The sequence below is a fragment of the Ovis canadensis genome, chromosome 12, assembly GCF_042477335.2.
Source record: "Ovis canadensis isolate MfBH-ARS-UI-01 breed Bighorn chromosome 12, ARS-UI_OviCan_v2, whole genome shotgun sequence".
Lineage (NCBI taxonomy): Eukaryota > Metazoa > Chordata > Mammalia > Artiodactyla > Bovidae > Ovis > Ovis canadensis.
The window spans coordinates 41,539,078-41,558,256 of record NC_091256.1 but is presented as its reverse complement, the minus strand read 5'-3'; the positions used below and the strand labels follow the sequence as shown (position 1 = coordinate 41,558,256).

The 19,179-nt window shown below is 37.4% G+C and overlaps 1 protein-coding gene across 3 annotated transcripts in view; it reads right to left on the bottom strand.

Annotated features, from left to right (window-relative positions):
• Nucleotides 1–19,179, bottom strand: part of SMYD3 (SET and MYND domain containing 3) — a 756,573-nt gene that overhangs the window by 576,729 nt on the left and 160,665 nt on the right. For all 3 annotated transcript variants that reach the window (XM_069545497.1, XM_069545498.1, XM_069545499.1), the window contains one exon: nucleotides 9,931–9,994. In XM_069545497.1, the coding sequence (XP_069401598.1) occupies nucleotides 9,931–9,994 (64 nt within the window). The remainder of the gene's footprint in view (nucleotides 1–9,930; nucleotides 9,995–19,179) is intronic.

The following is a 19,179-nucleotide window of genomic DNA, read 5'->3' as shown; positions in this document are numbered from 1 at the left end:
TCTATCGACAAATTCTTTTAGCTACACCTGCAAAATGTCTCAAGGTCAATGATTTCTTACCACCTCTACTGCTACCACTCTAACCCAAGCCATCAGAGCTCTTGACTAGACCAATGCCTGACATGCTGAGTTCTCAACTTGAATGAATATATGAATGAATGAGCATCCATGAGCAAACTCAGTCAGTTCCCAGTCAGTCCTTCAAAAGATATCGCAAATCTAACCAGTTCTCTTTGCTGTTACTACTCTAGTCCTATCAACCATCATACAGAAACCAGACTACTATAATCAACTGTAGAAAAACCTCTAACTGGTTCCTCTGTCTCTACCCCTGCCTCCTATATCCTGTTCCCACAGCAGCCAGAAAAATTACTTTAAAATTTCAATCAGACCATAATACTAATCCCCATTCCCTTCTCAGAACCCTACAGTAGCAGCTCATCACACAGAAAACAAAATGCTTATTTTTAGCCATAGAAAACAATGGCCTCATAACCTGACTCCTCCTATCTCTCTAATCTTATCTCCTATAAAACTCTCTTTGTTGTTCACTCTGGTTCACTATACTGGCCTTCCTGTCCTTCACTGAACACACCATATTCACTCCTGCTTTTATGTTTGATGTACATCCAACCTGAAATTTCTTTCTCCAATATTCACATGTCTTGATTACTTCTTTTAGGTCTCCACTCAACTCCTGAGAGGTCTTAGATAGAGAAATATTTATCTCCCTATAGACATATATGAATATATCTCTTTTTCAGTATTATATATTAGATATATAGAGAGAAGATAAATATAGATAGGTGTATGTATATATGTGTATATGTATATACATACATACATACTTATATCAAAATAGACTCCCAATCCCTATCATTTTCTCTTACCCCCTTTATTTTATGCATAAAAATAAGACAGTATTATATATCTGTCTCACAAGGAAAATGAAAGCTCCATAAAGGCAAGGATTTTCTGCGTCTTGTTCAAGAATACTCTGTCAGGGAGATGGAAGGGAGATTCTGGAGGGAGGGGACATGGGTACACCTATGGCTGATGTTTGACAGAAAACAACAAAATTCTGTAAAGCAATTATCTTTCAATTAAAAATAAATAAGGTGGCAAAAAAAAAAATTCAGTGTCAGAGTCAAGAAAAGTCCTGCCATCAGCACTACTATTTGCTGAGTAAATTAATAGATGAATGAATGATCAAGTCCTTCAAGTCTTAACTCACTGGTCTCACCTCCAACTGCTTTTTTTCCCATACAATTAATTTTGTTAAGATCTTAGTTTTTAGAGCAGTTTTAAGTTCACAGCAAATTGAGAGGAAAGTATATAAAGTTCCCATGTATCATTTGCCCCTAGGCACATATAGCCTCCTCTGTTACCAACATCCCCATCACAGTGGTGCATGTGTTAAAACTGATGAACTTATGTTGACACAACATTACTACTCAAAGGCCACAGTGTACACTAGGGTTCACTCTTGGTGTTGGAAATCCTTTGTAATAGTGGTTGGGAGGCTATTTTTATATATGTATAAGAGATCATTTTCATTTTTTTATATGAATTTGTGAAGCTGTTTACATCCAGCTTCTTTTCATTTCTCTAAGATAACAAGCTTTTTCCTACTTCAGTGCCTTTACATTCGCTATTCCTTTTACATTAAAAAAATCTGCTCATGGCTGATTCATATCAATGTATGGCAAAAACCACTACAATATTGTAAAGTAATTAGCCTCCAATTAAAATAAATTAATTAAAAAAAAGAAATCTGTTCCCAGACGTTTCCAAAACTAGGTACTTTTAGATTCCAGGCCAGATGTCACCTCTACAGGAAGTCCCTTTGTAACCAGCCATGCAATGGCAAGTTAATACTCAGCCAAATCATACTCACTTATATTAATACAATCACGGCATTTGTTACTGTCTCCTCACCCCTATAAACTTTATAAAAGATAGGGCCTTGTTTACTTGTTCACTGCTAACTGCCCACCACTCTAATTCCAATTTACAACAGTGACTAGCTAGCAGATACTCAGTGAATATCTGTTGGATAAACTCTGGAAGAATGGAGGATCCTGATATAGCTATGCAAGAAGAAGGACAGGAAGGAGATGCCTGTCTGTCTTCTTGCATAGGTAAGGTAAGCTTACCTATTCTTCTTGAAAAGGTAAGCTACATTCCCTGTCCATCAGAGCAGAAAGTTAACAGATAATATCTATACTGGTGAATCAAAAAATATTACTATGTCTCACTTGTACATGGAGTAAAAAAAAAAAAAAAAAAAAGAAAACTTACAGAAAACAAATAGGTAGGTATTTACCAGAGGCAGGAGACTGGGGAGGAGGTAAAGATGGTCAAGTGATACAAATTTCCACTTTATAAGAATTAAATAATTCCTGGGATGTAACATACAGGATAGTGACTATAGTTAACAATACTGTATTGTATATCTGAAAGTGATAAAAGAATAATCTTAAAAAATGTTCTCATCACAATAAAAAACATGATAATTACATGTGGTGATGGATGTTAACTAAACTTATTGTGATGATCTATCAAATATATACCTATCAAATCATTATGTTGTATATCTAAAATTAACACAGCATTAAATGTTATTTATATTTCCATTTAGAAAGAAATATTACTACAGATAGGTTATTTAGAGATGCTGTAATTTTTAAAATCTAACTCAACAATTATCACTAATGAAAGGTATTCATTCAATCATTCAATCACTCAACAAATCATACTACATCTGCAGCATAGAGCACACCCTCAAGGAGCCTGACGTCTAACTAGACACAGGAACTTAAACCCCTAAATTAACACAATTAGTTTTCTGTATGATAAAGAAAGAACACAAACTAGTTTCAGGGGGTTAGGAAAGAAGGGAGTGACATTTAATCCAAGTTCTAAAGGATAAATAGAAATTCAGTAGCTAGGGGGAGACTTCTGGTCTAGGTCCAGGAACTTCCATAGCCAAAGGCCCTGAAGTAAAAACATGGTAAAGTCTGTGAGTTTGAATTTCACCCTGAGGAAAAGGAGGGCCAGGGTCTAAAACTGGTGAGTGAGAGACTATGCTGGCATTTCCCTGGTGGCTCAGAGAGTACAGAATCTGCTTGCAATGCAGAAGTCCCCAGTTGATCCCTTGCTCAGGAAGATCCCCTGGAGAAGGGATTGGCTACCCACTCCAGTATTCTTGCCTGGAGAATTCCATGGACAGAGGAGCCAGGCAGGCTGCAGTCCATGGAGTCTCAAAGAGTCAGACACAATTGAGCAACTAACACTTTCTCTAGGGAAAAAAAAAATCACTCTGGTTCCTGTGTAGAAAATAGAAGCTGGCAGATTAAAGACTGCAGATAACCTTGGGAAAGAGATCATGGTAACGTGCACAAGAGTAGTTGTAGAGAAGCTAGAGAGAAGTGAGCCAGTGCAGAGCTTCAGGTGGAAGAATAAGCAGAACATGGTGGGGAATGGGATGCGGGGTTAAGAAGAATGTAAATCAGAGAGGATGACACCGTGGCACCTGGGACTGCTGAGTGGTTGGTGAGATTATTTACTAAGGTAGAAAAACACAGAGTAAAGCAGGTCTGGGGAAGATAACGCCCTCAGGTATAGATACACAAGATTTGAGACACCAAGCAGAGGTGCCTGGAAGATGTGGGTCTGGTGCTCAGGAGAAAGGAAGAGGCTGGAGATGGAGTTCTGAGAAAAATTAACACAGAGATGCCAATCGAAGCCATGGGAGTAGAGGGCATCATTCCACGGGCAAAACATAGAGTGAGATAAGAAAAGCTCAAGCCCGCAGAATGCTGTAGAAATCTAAAGTTAAACATGATCAAATAATTGTAACCTTTATACAGTATTCTTTTTCTGTTCACAATTAGACATGAAGTCAACTTCTCTACAGAGCACCCAGTGCATATCCTAGCAGCCTGAAGTCCAGTTCGGCTTTCTTCATTATCATCATTTTGGGTGTGACAACTCATTAAATCACCCTGCTAAGTGCTCACGAATGTGGGATTCATCAAAAACGAATCAAATCATTCTACAACTAAACATCAAATGCAAACTCAAAAATATTATTCACATTTTTAAAGAGGTCTATAATTACCAACATAAAATAGAGCCTCTTCCTGCTAATATAGTACTTTTAAAAAGTAGATAAACTGCAGTTTGACGTGGTACCTAGTGCTTATTTTGCTCAGCACTTAATTCAATTAGAAATGTACATATTGTGAATCAAATTAAATCCAACAGAGATGAAGTAATAACTGGTGAACCTGTCTGAAACTGGTTTATTTGCTATCAATTTTTGAGAATTGATACAAATTCTCTACAAATTTTGAGAATTTTTGTAAGAAAACTTAGCTTGCTCTTCCTCTTTGACTCATAACCATCAGTGATATTCTGATTATGCCAATATAGAAATAAAACTGGATCCCATATATAAGCCACAGCCCACCTACTACAATATCTGACACCCCATAACAGAGTCTACACAGAAGAATATAAACATTTCTGACACAGCAGTAAATATGTACATATGTGTATACTATGTATGAAACATATAGTAACAGTTTTCATGTATATCTTCCACTCACAAAACAAACACAAAGAGATTACCTCTGAAAAACAGAAGTAGGAATGGGGGAAGAACACTAGAGGAAGAACACGTTTTACATGGCAACCCACTCCAGTACTCTAGGGCGGAGCCTGGTAGGCTACAGTCCATGGGGTCGCAAAGAGTCAGACACGACTGAGTGACTTCACTTTCACTTTCAGTCTATAGTGTGCTAACTTTTATAATGCAAATGCATCCCGGTTTCACTTATGTTTAAAAATGAGGTCTGAAAACTGATGCCACTGATATCTTTCTTATGGACTCAGGGAACATTACACCCAGTAACACCTCAGCCTCCTGTAGACAACTCACTGATGCAATGGCCACACACATCAAATGCTAAGCTTGTGAACAAAAGTTATGTCCCCCTCGGGTAAACGTATTATAGATTTTATGTTATGAATTCACATCTTCTCTATCAATTTCCATTCCAAGTACTCTTGTTCATTACAGTTCATAGTTCAGTTGTCAGTTTAATTTTGTGCTCCTTTGAAGGTATCCGCAATAATTACAGTGTTTAATGTTGTACCTTAAGGGTGAGTTTAACAGAGCAGTTTAAATGCATGTGTTCCGGCCATTCTCCGACTCCCACACCACCTTTGTGCACACACTCCATAACCGCCCCCCGCCCCCCGACACACACACACAAGCATATGCACTAACTGTGTTATAGATGGTATCTTTCATCTTACTAGCTATTTTCCTATTGCCTTCTACAGTATCTGACGATGACACTATTATTAATGCTACAGTAAACAGCTAATATATGTGGTAAAAATACATGCACTATAATGAATCAAAATGACAAACCTACCCACCAGACTTCCTCTACTCATTCTAACCAGATAATGGGTTTTGCTTTTCTGTTTCTTGAATGTACTATAAAAGGAGGGAGTAGCACTGGGGAAAACATTCATAAAAACAAGGGGAAATAAAAGCAAATGTTCAGGTCATTGAGAACAGAAAGGAAGCTTAGCGAGAAAATCTGTATCAAGTAACATGATAACTCATTGGTTCTAGATGGAGTCTTCTTAACTTGAAGTTCCCTGAAACATGTAGCTCAGTTTCACACGAATAAAATATCTAAACCATCACCACGGACAGTCTTTCCAGAATATATCTTGCAGAAAAGGGGTGGATTTGTTTTCATATTTCGCTTTTTGTTGCTATTATCGCTGATGATCTTATACAACTCTGACCTCTTTAAAATTCTGATAGAATTTTTGGTTTACAAAATGAGGTATAGCACATTCAATTGATTTTCATGTTCCTTATTTTTATTAGGAAAATGTTATTTCTAACCTTCTATTTCTTGTATTTTTTTTTTGTTTGCATTCCTTGGGGATGTACTCATGAGGATGTACATCCTTATTAAAAATAAAATAAAGGCCAGGAATGAAAAGGAGATTACAATAGAAAATGGAAAGCTAATCAGAATGTTAGAGCAAGAATGAAATTTAGGGTTAGAAGAGACATTAAGAGTTTGGATTCTGACTACCTGGATTCATTTAACAAACTGCAGAGCCTACAAGCTGTAGAATGTTTGGCAGGCTGCTTGCCATTCTTACACCTCCATTTCCTTAATAGTAAAATAAGCATAATAATAATAGTTAGTCCTTTGAAGATTCTTGTTAAGAATAAATTGAATACAATAGGGCATGGCATATAGTAGATGTCTAATACATATGAGCTCTTAGTAGCAGGACAAACAGGAAACTAAGGCCCAGAGAGATTCAGTGCTTCCTCTGAGATAATTTAATTGGACTGATGGCAGAATATTATTAAAATGGGTCCTCTATCCATTCATCTGCTGATGGACATCTAGGTTGTTTCCATGTCCTGGCTATTATAAACAGTGCTGCGATGAACATTGGGGTACATGTGTCTCTTTCAATTCTGGTTTCCTCGGTGTGTATGCCCAGAAGTGGGATTGCTGGGTCATAAGGTAGTTCTATTTGCAATTTTTTAAGGAATCTCCACACCGTTCTCCATAGTGGCTGTACTAGTTTGCATTCCCACCAACAGTGTAGGAGGGTTCCCTTTTCTCCACACCCTCTCCAGCATTTATTGCTTGCAGATTTTTGGATCGCAGCCATTCTGACTGGTGTAAAGTGGTACCTCATTGTGGTTTTGATTTGCATTTCTCTAATAATGAGTGATGTTGAGCATCTTTTCATGTGTTTGTTAGCCATCCGTATGTCTTCTTTGGAGAAATGTCTATTTAGTTCTTTGGCCCATTTTTTGATTGGGTCGTTTATTTTTCTGGAATTGAGCTGCATAAGTTGCTTGTATATTTTTGAGATTAGTTGTTTGTCAGTTGCTTCATTTGCTATTATTTTCTCCCATTCAGAAGGCTGTCTTTCACCTTGCTTATAGTTTCCTTTGTTGTGCAGAAGCTTTTAATTTTAATTAGATCCCATTTGTTTATTTTTGCTTTTATTTCCAGCATTCTGGGAGGTGGATCATAGAGGATCCTGCTGTGATTTATGTCTGAGAGTGTTTTGCCTATGTTCTCCTCTAGGAGTTTTATAGTTTCTGATCTTACATTTAGATCTTTAATCCATTTTGAGTTTATTTTTGTGTGCGGTGTTAGAAAGTGATCTAGTTTCATTCTTTTACAAGTGGTTGACCAGTTTTCCCAGCACCACTTGTTAAAGAGATTGTCTTTACTCCATTGTATATTCTTGCCTCCTTTGTCAAAGATAAGGTGTCCATATGTGTGTGGATTTATCTCTGGGCTTTCTATTTTGTTCCATTGATCTATATGTCTGTCTTTGTGCCAGTACCATACTGTCTTGATGACTGTGGCTTTGTAGTAGAGCCTGAAGTCAGGCAAGTTGATTCCTCCAGTTCCATTCTTCTTTCTCAAGATTGCTTTGGCTATTCGAGGTTTTTTGTATTTCCATACAAATCTTGAAATTATTTGTTCTAGTTCTGTGAAAAATGTGGCTGGTAGCTTGATAGGGATTGCATTGAATTTGTAAATTGCTTTGGGTAGTATACTCATTTTCACTATATTGATTCTTCCAATCCATGAACATGGTATATTTCTCCATCTATTAGTGTCCTCTTTGATTTCTTTCATCAGTGTTTTATAGTTTTCTATATACAGGTCTTTAGTTTCTTTAGGTAGATATATTCCTAAGTATTTTATTCTTTTCGTTGCAATGGTGAATGGAATTGTTTCCTTAATTTCTTTTTCTACTTTCTCATTATTCGTGTATAGGAATGCAAGGGATTTCTGTGTGTTGATTTTATATCCTGCAACTTTACTATATTCATTGATTAGCTCTAGTAATTTTCTGGTGGAGTCTTTAGGGTTTTCCATGTAGAGGATCATGTCATCTGCAAACAGTGAGAGTTTTACTTCTTCTTTTCCAATTTGGATTCCTTTTATTTCTTTTTCTGCTCTGATTGCTGTGGCCAAAACTTCCAGAACTATGTTGAATAGTAGCGGTGAAAGTGGACACCCTTGTCTTGTTCCTGACTTTAGGGGAAATGCTTTCAATTTTTCACCATTGAGGATAATGTTTGCTGTGGGTTTGTCATAGATAGCTTTTATTATGTTGAGTAAGCCAGAAAGAAAAACACCAATACAGTATACTAACACATATATATGGAATTTAGGAAGATGGCAATGATGACCCTGTATGCAAGACAGGGAAAGAGACACAGATGTGTATAATGGACTTTTGGACTCAGAGGGAGAGGGAGAGGGTGGGATGATTTGGGAGAATGACATTCTAACATGTATACTATCATGTGAATTGAATCGCCAGTCTATGTCTGACGCAGGATGCAGCATGCTTGGGGCTGGTGCATGGGGATGACCCAGAAAGTTGTTATGGGGAGGGAGGTGGGAGGGGGGTTCATGTTTGGGAATGCATGTAAGAATTAAAGATTTTAAAATTTAAAAAATAAAAAACTAAAATTAAAAAAAAAAATGGGTCCTCTAATTTTTGTATGTTTCGGTTTCTTTTCCATTTAGAACACTCTATCTGTAGTCTGGAGAAATTATTTTTAAAGGAAAAAGTGATATAACAGAAATCCTTCAGATAAGCACAGCCTAGATTTAAAAGAAGGAAAAGAGGAATTTTCACTTGTGTGTGTATACATGTATGGTACACACACATACACACACACACCAAAATAGGAAACAAAATATAGGGATGGAGGGTAGGTGTTAAGTGACACAAACACAAAACCTCCAATTAACACTTTTTAGTATGACACAATTCATTAGAGCATAATTAAATTTCTTATTAAATGATTAATCATAAGGTTAGAAGAAAAGGTCATGTTGAATGTTAATTATACATGCTTTAAAGAATTTCAAAGATGTGAACAGCAGTACTCTCATAGACTGTCAGTTGTTGCAAATTAACTCAAACTCTTGAAACACACTAGGCACTATCTTTAAAAATTCAAACTACATATATCCTTTTACTAATCAATATAATGTGGAAAAATTTGTCCTACAATTAATTTGCACAAGTGTGCAAAAATGTGCACAAAAGGACGTTTATTGGAGCACTACTGGCAATACCAAGTATTGGGGGAAAAAATCATACATTCACTAGTGGGGAAATTATGATTGTGGTATATTCGTGTAATAGAATAAACAAAATGATAACAAAAGTTGTTCTAGATAGATTATTAAATGAAAAGACAAATCAAAGTATACAAGAATCTGTGCCAGAATAACCTGTATCTGCTTTTTAAAACAAAAGGTAAAGATACATGAATGGGTTTGCACAAAAAAATGCTTCAAAGTTACACAAGAAACTTAACAGCTCTGAGAAATGGGATTGAGGTCAAGAGGACAAGAAGATGGAGAGGAGTAAACATTTAACTTTTCTTCAATGATATATGAGCTTGGCAGATGGCTCAGCTGGAAAAGCACCTTCCTGCCAATGCAGGAGATGCAAGAGACGCAGGTATGGTCCCTGCATCAGAGAGATCCAGGGAAGATCCCTGGGTTGGGAGAAAGACATGGCAACCTGCTCCAGTATTCTTGCCTGGAAAACTCCATGGACAGAGGAACCTAGTGGGCTACAATTCATGGGGTCACAAAGAGTCAGATACATATATATACGCACATATACATGTATATATTTATATACTATATAGAGTTTATATATTATACATATATAATTTTGCCATATACATATATGATTTTTAAGTTGAAAGAAAACAATGTTACAATAAATAAAAGATTATGATGAAACAGATAGTTCAACAGGCATAACGGAGAACAAATTTAAGAGTAGAGAACTTATATACAGCAGAATTCTTACCTGACACTTAGCACTACAGTATTTGGCGATTCGGCATTGAGAGCATCGCATCAGCTTTTCCTTCCTGTTAAAGAATAAAAATAAAGTTAAAAAATAAAGCTCACATTAGGAAACGAATGAGAATCATATATGGCTGAAGAAAGAAAGAAAATGTAAGTCAGCATGCTGACACCAAGATGTTCCACTCACTCCATCTGTATAGTCCATGAGACTTAAATTTCCACAGTGGTGAACAACTTCTTTCAGTGTGAGACTAGTGATTTTTTAAAAGTAACTAGCATTCTTTTTTAAAAATTATGGTAAAATATATGTAACATAAAATGTGCCACTTTATTTTGAAGTGCATAGTTTTAGTGGCATTAAGAACATTCATTAAGTGGCATTAAGAACATTGTTGTGTAACAATCCCCACCACTAATGTTCTTTTTAACATAAATTTAATGAAAATACAGAGATTCCCACTAAGGCAAAAAAAAAAAATCACTTTAATAGAGTTTTTAATCTCTGAATAAGAAATTCAGAATCGAGTCTATCAGCTAACTCAAAGTATCCTATGCCTTTCAAATATAAAAACTGTCCAAGTTTAAATTTATCATATAGGTTAATTGTAATATACTCTTTCTAGGAAATGAGTTTTAATTCCATTAAATTCAATTACTACTTTCAACATGCTAAATTGAGATACACCAAAGTTATGTCCCCCTAGTTGCCTGAGGAAGAAAAAAATCAAAACAAAGAAAAACGTTATTATAAAATGAAACAATAAATTTGATGATGAGACTCGTAGTGACAAATGACAGGACTGTGCATGCATGCTAAGTCACTTCAGTCATGTCTGACTCTCCACAACCCTATGGACTGTAGCCAGCCAAGCTCCTCTGCCCATGGGATTCTTTCGGCAAGAATACTGGAATGGGTTGCCATTTCCTTCTCCACAGGATCTTCCCAACCCAGGATCAAACCCCCGCCTCCTGCAGCTCCTGCACTGAAGGCAGATTCTTTACCACTAAGCCACCAGGGAAGCCCACATTATAAAATAAAAGCAATAAATCTGATGATGCAATTCATAGTGATAAATAACAGACAGGACTCTAGATACTTTCAAGGTGGCCAAGAGCATTAAAAGTCAAACTATAATACTAATACCAGTGATGAAACAAGAGCAATCTTTCCGAGCACTTCTGATGTGCCAGCTGTGGTTCAAACTTCTGTGTATCTATTGACTCACCTCAGACAATTCTGTAAGTAAACAGTTTTATTGTGCTCATTTAAGAGTTACTTCAATACATTTTCAGGAGATAAGAAGTAGATGACTAAGGAAACACACCAAAAAGTGCAATGCGGTAGGGAGACACTGAAAGGGTAAGAACAAAAACCACAGAGAATCAAAACATGAATATATCAGGTAGCTCATTCACAGGGGAGCAGGAGTGAGATTCGGAGCATATAACATGAGGAGAGGTTAAAGGTCTAAATAAAGCAACGTCAAAACACCGCCTTTCCCAAAGCATAGAATTATAGCTGTCAGATATCAATATCCCAAACAACAACCTGAATCCAAACAATATGGCCTTAAGGTCCTTGATTTTAATGATCATACTCCACTACCACTATTAGACAAAACTGGATCAAAGCAAAATCCACCCATGGGCAACTGATGAGACAGGCTTCAAATAAAAGAACACACAAATCTGGGATGAGAAGAATATGATGGGCAAATAGTAACATTAATATTAAAATTTAATTAATACTAATAGAAAAAAAGCCTGTGTCACTATATCAGCATCAGAAAAAAAAAAGACGTTCAAGTTAAAAATATTACTAGAGATGAATAAGTCAATACACAAAGATTAAGAGATTCCAACCACCAGGTATTAGTACCCAGCAAAAAGGGTACCCAGTCTAAAAATATGTAAAGTAGAAGTAATAGATCTAAGATAAAAATGAGGAATACATATTAAATTAATACAAGTAAAGCCTTTAAAATAGTACCTGGAATATATTAAGTACCATAACAGTATATCACCATAATAGTTATCACTATAACAAGTCTTTTTCAGGAAGTCATAGATAAAGCAGATGAAGAAAAAGGAGCTCTACAGTTTATTTGATTTCATGTAATACAGACCCTTGCAGTTTTTATACCCACGTGTATTCACACACTCTCTTCAGGCACTCACTGGCCTTTTACAACATATGCCCACATACTGGGACACAGAGCAAATCTCAAAAATTACAAACAATCAATATTATATATATATATATATATATGTGTGTGTGTATATATATATGTATATATGTATATATACGTGTGTATATATATGTATATATGTATATATATATATAATTTTCTCCAACAATAAAAGAATTAGATTAGAAATCAGCATCAAAAATCAAGCCAGTAAAATCTCATATTTATGGAAATTTAAAAGCTTACCTCTATATAATTCAATGATCAAAGGAGAATTGTCATGAAAATTAGAAAATAGACTAAATAATTTTAAAAAAACTCAAAATGTAATCTAACTCAAAATGTAATACTTAAAGGAAATTTTATAGCTTTAAATGCTTACACTGACTGCAGTGGTATAACTTTTTATTCTCTTTTACGCTCCTCATTAAAAAAAAAAAAATGAAGACAGAATAAGTAGGAAATAGGAAATACTAACCATCACTCCCCAACCTGGAAAGGTACAACAAAACCAAAAATATTATCAGAAAAAAAAAAATACTACAGGCTTGAAGATTTTATTAAATCAGTATATTTGTGGGAGAAAACAAAAGCAACTTCCAATAGGCTTGAAAATAGAAGAGGCTCCAAACTGCCAAAAGATATCCGGCACAAAGTCTGTCAAGCCAACTGGAAAATTACCACCAAAATTGGGAGAGAATGCTTTCTGCAAGAACACTCCTAAGGATGAGGTCCCTGGGGCGCTTTTGAATCCTGCTTTCCTTAGACCTGGCTACTCAGATATCTCCTGGTTTCCTTTTTTCTTGTCTAAGTTGTACAGAGGTTATTTCTGCTGCCTGCAAATAAATATCCCCAACTATATAAAATGTTTCATCTCAATTTTTAAAAATAACCAGCAGAATCAAAACACCCAGAAGGTCAGTGATGAACCTGGTAGCAGGTATTAAAACCTCACCTTCCCACTCCATAGCTTTCAACTACAGACTTTTATGAATTTTAGCACAGACTTTCAGCAAAATGAATAGCAAGATGATTCAAAGTACTTCAATAATTTATGCATAAAATTTGATATGCATAAAGAAAACTTCTTTAATATGAGTTATTTAAATGTTTGGGGTTATTTTTACACATCATATAACTATATAAATAAACTTAACTTCTCAAGTTTCAAAAAAAAAAAAGTCAACTGAATCCAAGAGAAAAGGTGTCTTTGATTACAGGAACCACTGAGCCTTTGAAGAGTTACTACTTTTCTCTGTTGGGTAAGGTTCAGAGTAATAGCATTCTAGTAACTTCCTGATGTTCAAGCTGGTTTTAGAAAAGGCAGAGGAACCAGAGACCAAATTGCCAACATCTGCTGGATCATGGAAAAAGCAAGAGAGTTCAAGAAAAACATCTATTTCTGCTTTAGTGACTATGCCAAAGCCTTTGACTGTGTGGATCACAAACTCTGGAAAATTCTGAAAGAGATGGGTATACCAGACCACCTGACCTGCCTCTTGAGAAATCTGTATGCAGGTCAGGAAGCAACAGTTAGAACTGGACATAGAACAACAGACTGGTTTCAAATAGGAAAAGGTGTACGTCAAGGCTGTATATTGTCACCCTGCTTATTTAACTTATATGCAGAGTACATCATGAGAAACGCTGGACTGGAAGAAACACAAGCTGGAATCAGGATTGCCGGGAGAAATATCAATCACCTCAGATATGCAGATGACACCACCCTTATGGCAGAAAGTGAAGAGGAGCTAAAAAGCCTCTTGATGAAAGTGAAAGAGGAGAGTGAAAAAGTTGGCTTAAAGCTCAACATTCAGAAAACGAAGATCATGGCATCTGGTCCCATCACTTCATGGAAAATAGATGGGGAAACAGTGGAAATAGTATCAGACTTTATTTTTTTGGGCTCCAAATTCACTGCAGATGGTGACTGTAGCCATGAAATTAAAAGATGCTTACTCCTTGGAAGAAAAGTTATGACCAACATAGATAGCATATTCAGAAGAGAGACATTACTTTGCTGACTAAGGTCCGTCTAGTCAAGGCTATGGTTTTTCCTGTGGTCATGTATGGAGGTGAGAGTTGGACTGTGAAGAAGGCTGAGCGCCGAAGAATTGATGGTTTTGAACTGTGGTGTTGGAGAAGACTCTTGAGAGTCCCCTGGACTGCAAGGAGATCCAACCAGTCCATTCTGAAGGAGATCAACCCTGGAAGATCTGAAGGAGATCAACCTTTGGAAGGAATGATGCTTAAGCTGAAACTCCAGTACTTTGGCCACCTCATGAGAAGAGTTGACTCATTGGAAAAGACTCTGATGCTGGGAGGGATTGGGGGCAGGAGGAGAAGGGGACGACCGAGGATGAGATGGCTGGATGGCATCACTGACTCGATGGACGCGAGTCTGAGTGAACTCCGGGAGTTGGTGATGGACAGGGAGGCCTGGCGTGCTGCGATTCATGGGGTCGCAAAGGGTCAGACACGACTGAGCGACTGCACTGAACTGAAGGTTTCCCTACAGAGAAAACACTAGGGCAGCAGAGGGAGAGGAAAATAAGTATTAGAAACACAGCCACCAGACAGTTCAAGAAAACATTCTCTTTCTCTTAAAAATCAACATATGATTTCTAATTGAAAAACCCATATTTTTTCTTTAAAAAATCAGAAATGTACAGGTCAAATAAAAAGCAGAATTAATTAGAAGCCCCTAAATAAAAAGGATCACCTATTCTATGCAGTTCCAGAGGCTAAAACAAGAAATACTGAATGGAAGGTAGAGACAGGCAGATTTTGTCTAAAGGTAAAGATCTTTGGGGCAACAGCTCAAAATTCAAAAGAAATGCCCTGAGACGGTGGAGTTCTCAGTCTTTTGACATAAGGAGAATCTGGTACATACATTTACAGACATGATGTAAAGGAAATGCCAGCACTACAATGGAACATGAGTTAAGTTTCCTTCTAATTCCAAATTAATTGGTTCTCTTCCTCTTGAATAACCAACAAATATAGAATAAATTTGAAGACAAAATTTGGGCATATTGTAAGGCCAAATATGATAATCTTAGAGGAGTAGAAAAGAGAGGAAAACAGCTTTCACGGACTATACAAACATTCTATTTGCAAACTGATTATCTCAAGAGTGCATCCAGAACTAGAATTTCTGAATAAAAAAGAATCTAAAGAAATACGTTAGGAATGTATCAATAACAGCAAAGTGATTAATTTTTATCTATTCTTCCCCTCAGGAGACAAATAGTAGTACGCTACCTCTAAACTAGACAAGATATATTATTATATACTAAAATAAATGGAAGTTTTAGATCCCACTGCAAAAAACTGAAAAAGGGATCCCTTATCACTTGTTCGTATAAACTCAGATATGTTATTGAACACAAAGTCAACTCAGAGAAACTTCTCAGCTTGCTCAGTGCCCCAGAGAAAGTGATTCATGGAGCATAAGTGAAGTCCTCTCTTCTAAGTAAAAGTTGGCTCATAATTAGTTTTTCCAATAGCCTATGCAACTGAAGTATGGAAAAGAAATAAAAGTAAGGCAAAATTAATTGTTCTTCTAGTATACAAGTTAAAAATTTATACTGTTGACTCCTAACCAATGCAGGATGTAGGGGTGTTGGCCCTGCATGTAGGCAAAAATCTGTTTATAACTTTATAGTGTGGCCCATGTATCCAAGGTTCTGTATCAATGATTCAACCAAACTCAGACCATGTAACACTGTAGATTATATTTTGTGAAGGGAAAAAAAACCAAAAAACTGCATATGAACGGACCTGTACAGTTTAAACCTGCATTATTCAAGGGTCAGCTGTATGTGGATATTGAGGAAACCGGTGTCTCTAAGAAATAAAAGAAATAAATTGGAAGACTGAGACTGACAAATATACACTTCTATATAAAAAGTAGATAACTAATAAGGATCTGAATTAAATTCACCCATTCTCATCCATTTTAGTTCACTGACTCCTAAGATATTGATGTTTACTCTTGCCATCTCCTGTGTGGCCATGTCCAATTTACCTTGATTCATGGACCTAACATTCCAGGTTCCTACACAATACTGTTCTTTACAGCATCGGATTTTACTTTCATCACCAGACACATCCGCAACTAAGCCTCATTTCTGCTCTGGCCGAGCCATTTCGTTATTTCCAGAGTTACTAGTAATTGTCCTCCATTCTTCCCCAGTAGCATACTGGACACCATCCAGTGTGGGGGGCTCATCTTTTTGTGTCATATCTTTTTGCCTTTTTACATAGTTAATGGGGTTTTTGCAGCAGGAATACTAGAGTGGTTTGCCATTCTTTCCTCCAGTGGACCACGTTTTCTCCTAACTCTCCACTATGACCTGTCCATCTTGGGTGGCCCTACAAGGCATGGCTCATAGCTTCACTGAGTTATGCAAGCTCATCATCATGACAAGGCAGTGATCCATGAAGGGTGAACTTAATTCAGATAACCATTGTATCTACTACTGTGGTCAAGAATCACATAGAATAAATGGACTAGCCCTCATAATCAACAATACAAAATCAAGAATACGAAATGCAGTACTTGGATGCAACCCCCCAAGAAAATTAAAACTGGATGATCTCGGTTCATTTCCAAGTCAAACCATTCAACATCACAATAAACCAAGTCTATGCCTCAACGACTGATGGCGAAGAAGCTAAAGTTGATCAGTTCTATGAAGACATAGAAGACATCCTAGAATTAACACCAAAAAATGATGTCCTTTTCATCATAGGTGATTAGAATGCAAAAGCAGGAAATCAAGAGATACCTGGAGTAACAGGCAAGTTTGGCCTTGGAGTACAAAATGAAGCAGGGCAAAGGCCAAGAGAATTCTGTGAAGAGTCATAACAAAACCCTCTTTCAACAACACAAGAGACAGTTCTACACATGGACATCACCAACGGGTCAATAAAAAAACCACATGGATTATATATTTTTGCAGTTGAAGATGGAGAAGCACTACTCAGTCAGCAAAAACAAGACCTAGAGCTGACTGTGGTCAGTTTCCAGCTAAAGAATTCAGGCTTAAACTAAAGAAAACAGGGAAAACAACTAGGCCAGTCAGGTATGACATAAATAAAATCCCCAATGATTATACAGTGGAGGTGATGAATAGATTCAAGGGATTAGATCTGATAAAAGAGTGCCTGAAGAACTATAGAGAGAGGTTTGTAATATTATACAGGAGGCACTGACCAAAACCCTCTCAAAGAAAAAGCAATGCAAGAAGGCAAAGCGGTTGTCTGAGGAGGCTTTACAAATAGCTGAGGAAAGAAGAGAAGTGAAAAGCAAGGGACAAAGGGAAAGATATACGCAACCGAATGTAGACAGAGTTTCAGAGAATAGCAAGTAGAGCCAAGAAGGCCTTCTTCAATGAACAATGCAAAGAAATGGAAGAAAGCAACAGAAGGGGAAAGATTGGAGATTTCTTCAAGAAAAGTGGAGATATCAAAGGAACATGTTATGCAAAGATGGGCACAATAAAGGACAAAATAGTAAAGAACTAATAGAAGCAGAATAGATCAAGAAGAGACGGCAAGAATACACAGAAGAAATGTACAAAAAAGATATTAATGACCCAGTTTGGTCACTCACCTAGAGCCAGACATGCTGGAGTGTGAACTCAAGTGGGCCTTAGGCAGCACTGCTGCCAATAAAGCTAGCAGAGGTGATCAAATTCCAGCACAGCTATTAAAAATGCTAAACGATGATGCTATAAAAGTGGGCTTCCCTGTTGGCTCAGATAGTACAGTCTGCCTGCAATGCAGGAGATCTGGGTTCAATCACTAGGCTGAGAAGACGCCCTGGAGGAGGGCATGGCAACCTACTCTAGTATTCTTGCCTGGAGAATCACCAGGGACAGAGGTTGGGCTACAATCCAACTTAGACACTGAGTGACTAAGCATGGCACTTAAAAGGTCACCAAATTTGAAAAACCCAGCAGTGGCCACAGGACTGGAAGCTGTCAACCTTCATCCCAATTTCCAAGAAGGGAAGAACTGAAGAATGAACAAACTAATGAAAAATTCACTCACTTCTCATGCTAGAAAGGTTATGCTTTCAACTGTTCAACAGTACTTGAAACAAGAACTTCCAGATGTACAAGCTAGGTCTACAAAGGGCAGAGGAACCAGAGATCAAACTGCCAACAGTTGTTGGATCATAGAGAAAGCAAATGAATTCCAGAAAAATATTCTATTTCTGTTTCATTGACTATGCTAAAGCCTTTGACTGTGCTAATTTCAATTCAGTCACTCAGTCATCCCGTGGACTGCAGAACGCCAGGCCTCCCTGTCCATCAACAACTCCCAGAGTTTACTCAAACTCATATTCATTGAGTTGGCGATTCCATCCAACCATCTCATCCTCTGTCATCCCCCTCTTCTCCTGCCTTCAATCCTTTCCAGCATCAGTTCAGTTCAGTTCAGTTCAGTCGCTCAGTCGTGTCCAACTCTTTGTGACCCCATGAATTGCAGCACGCCAGGCCTCCCTGTCCATCACCAACTCCCAGAGTTCATTCAGACTCACGTCCATCGAGTCAGTGATGCCATCCAGCCATCTCATCCTTTGTCGTCCCCTTCTCCCCCTGCCTCCAATCCCTCCTAGCATCAAAGTCTTTTCCAGTGAGTCAACTCTTCGCATGAGGTGGCCAAAGTACTGGAGTTTCAGCTTTAGCATCATTCCTTCCAAAGAAATCCCAGGGCTGATCTCCTTCAGAATGGACTGGTTGGATCTCCTTGCAGTCCAGGGGACTCTCAAGAGTCTTCTGCAACACCACAGTTCAAAACCATCAATTCTTCGGCACTCAGCTTTCTTTACAGTCCAACTCTCACATCCATACATGACCACAGGAAAAACCATAGCCTTGACTAGACAGACCTTAGTCGGCAAAGTAATCTCTCTGCTTTTGAATATGCTATCTATGTTGGTCAAAACTTTTCTTCCAAGGAGTAAGCGTCTTTTAATTTCATGGCTACAGTCACCATCTGCAGTGATTTTGAAGCCCCCCCAAAATAAATTCTGACCGTGTTTC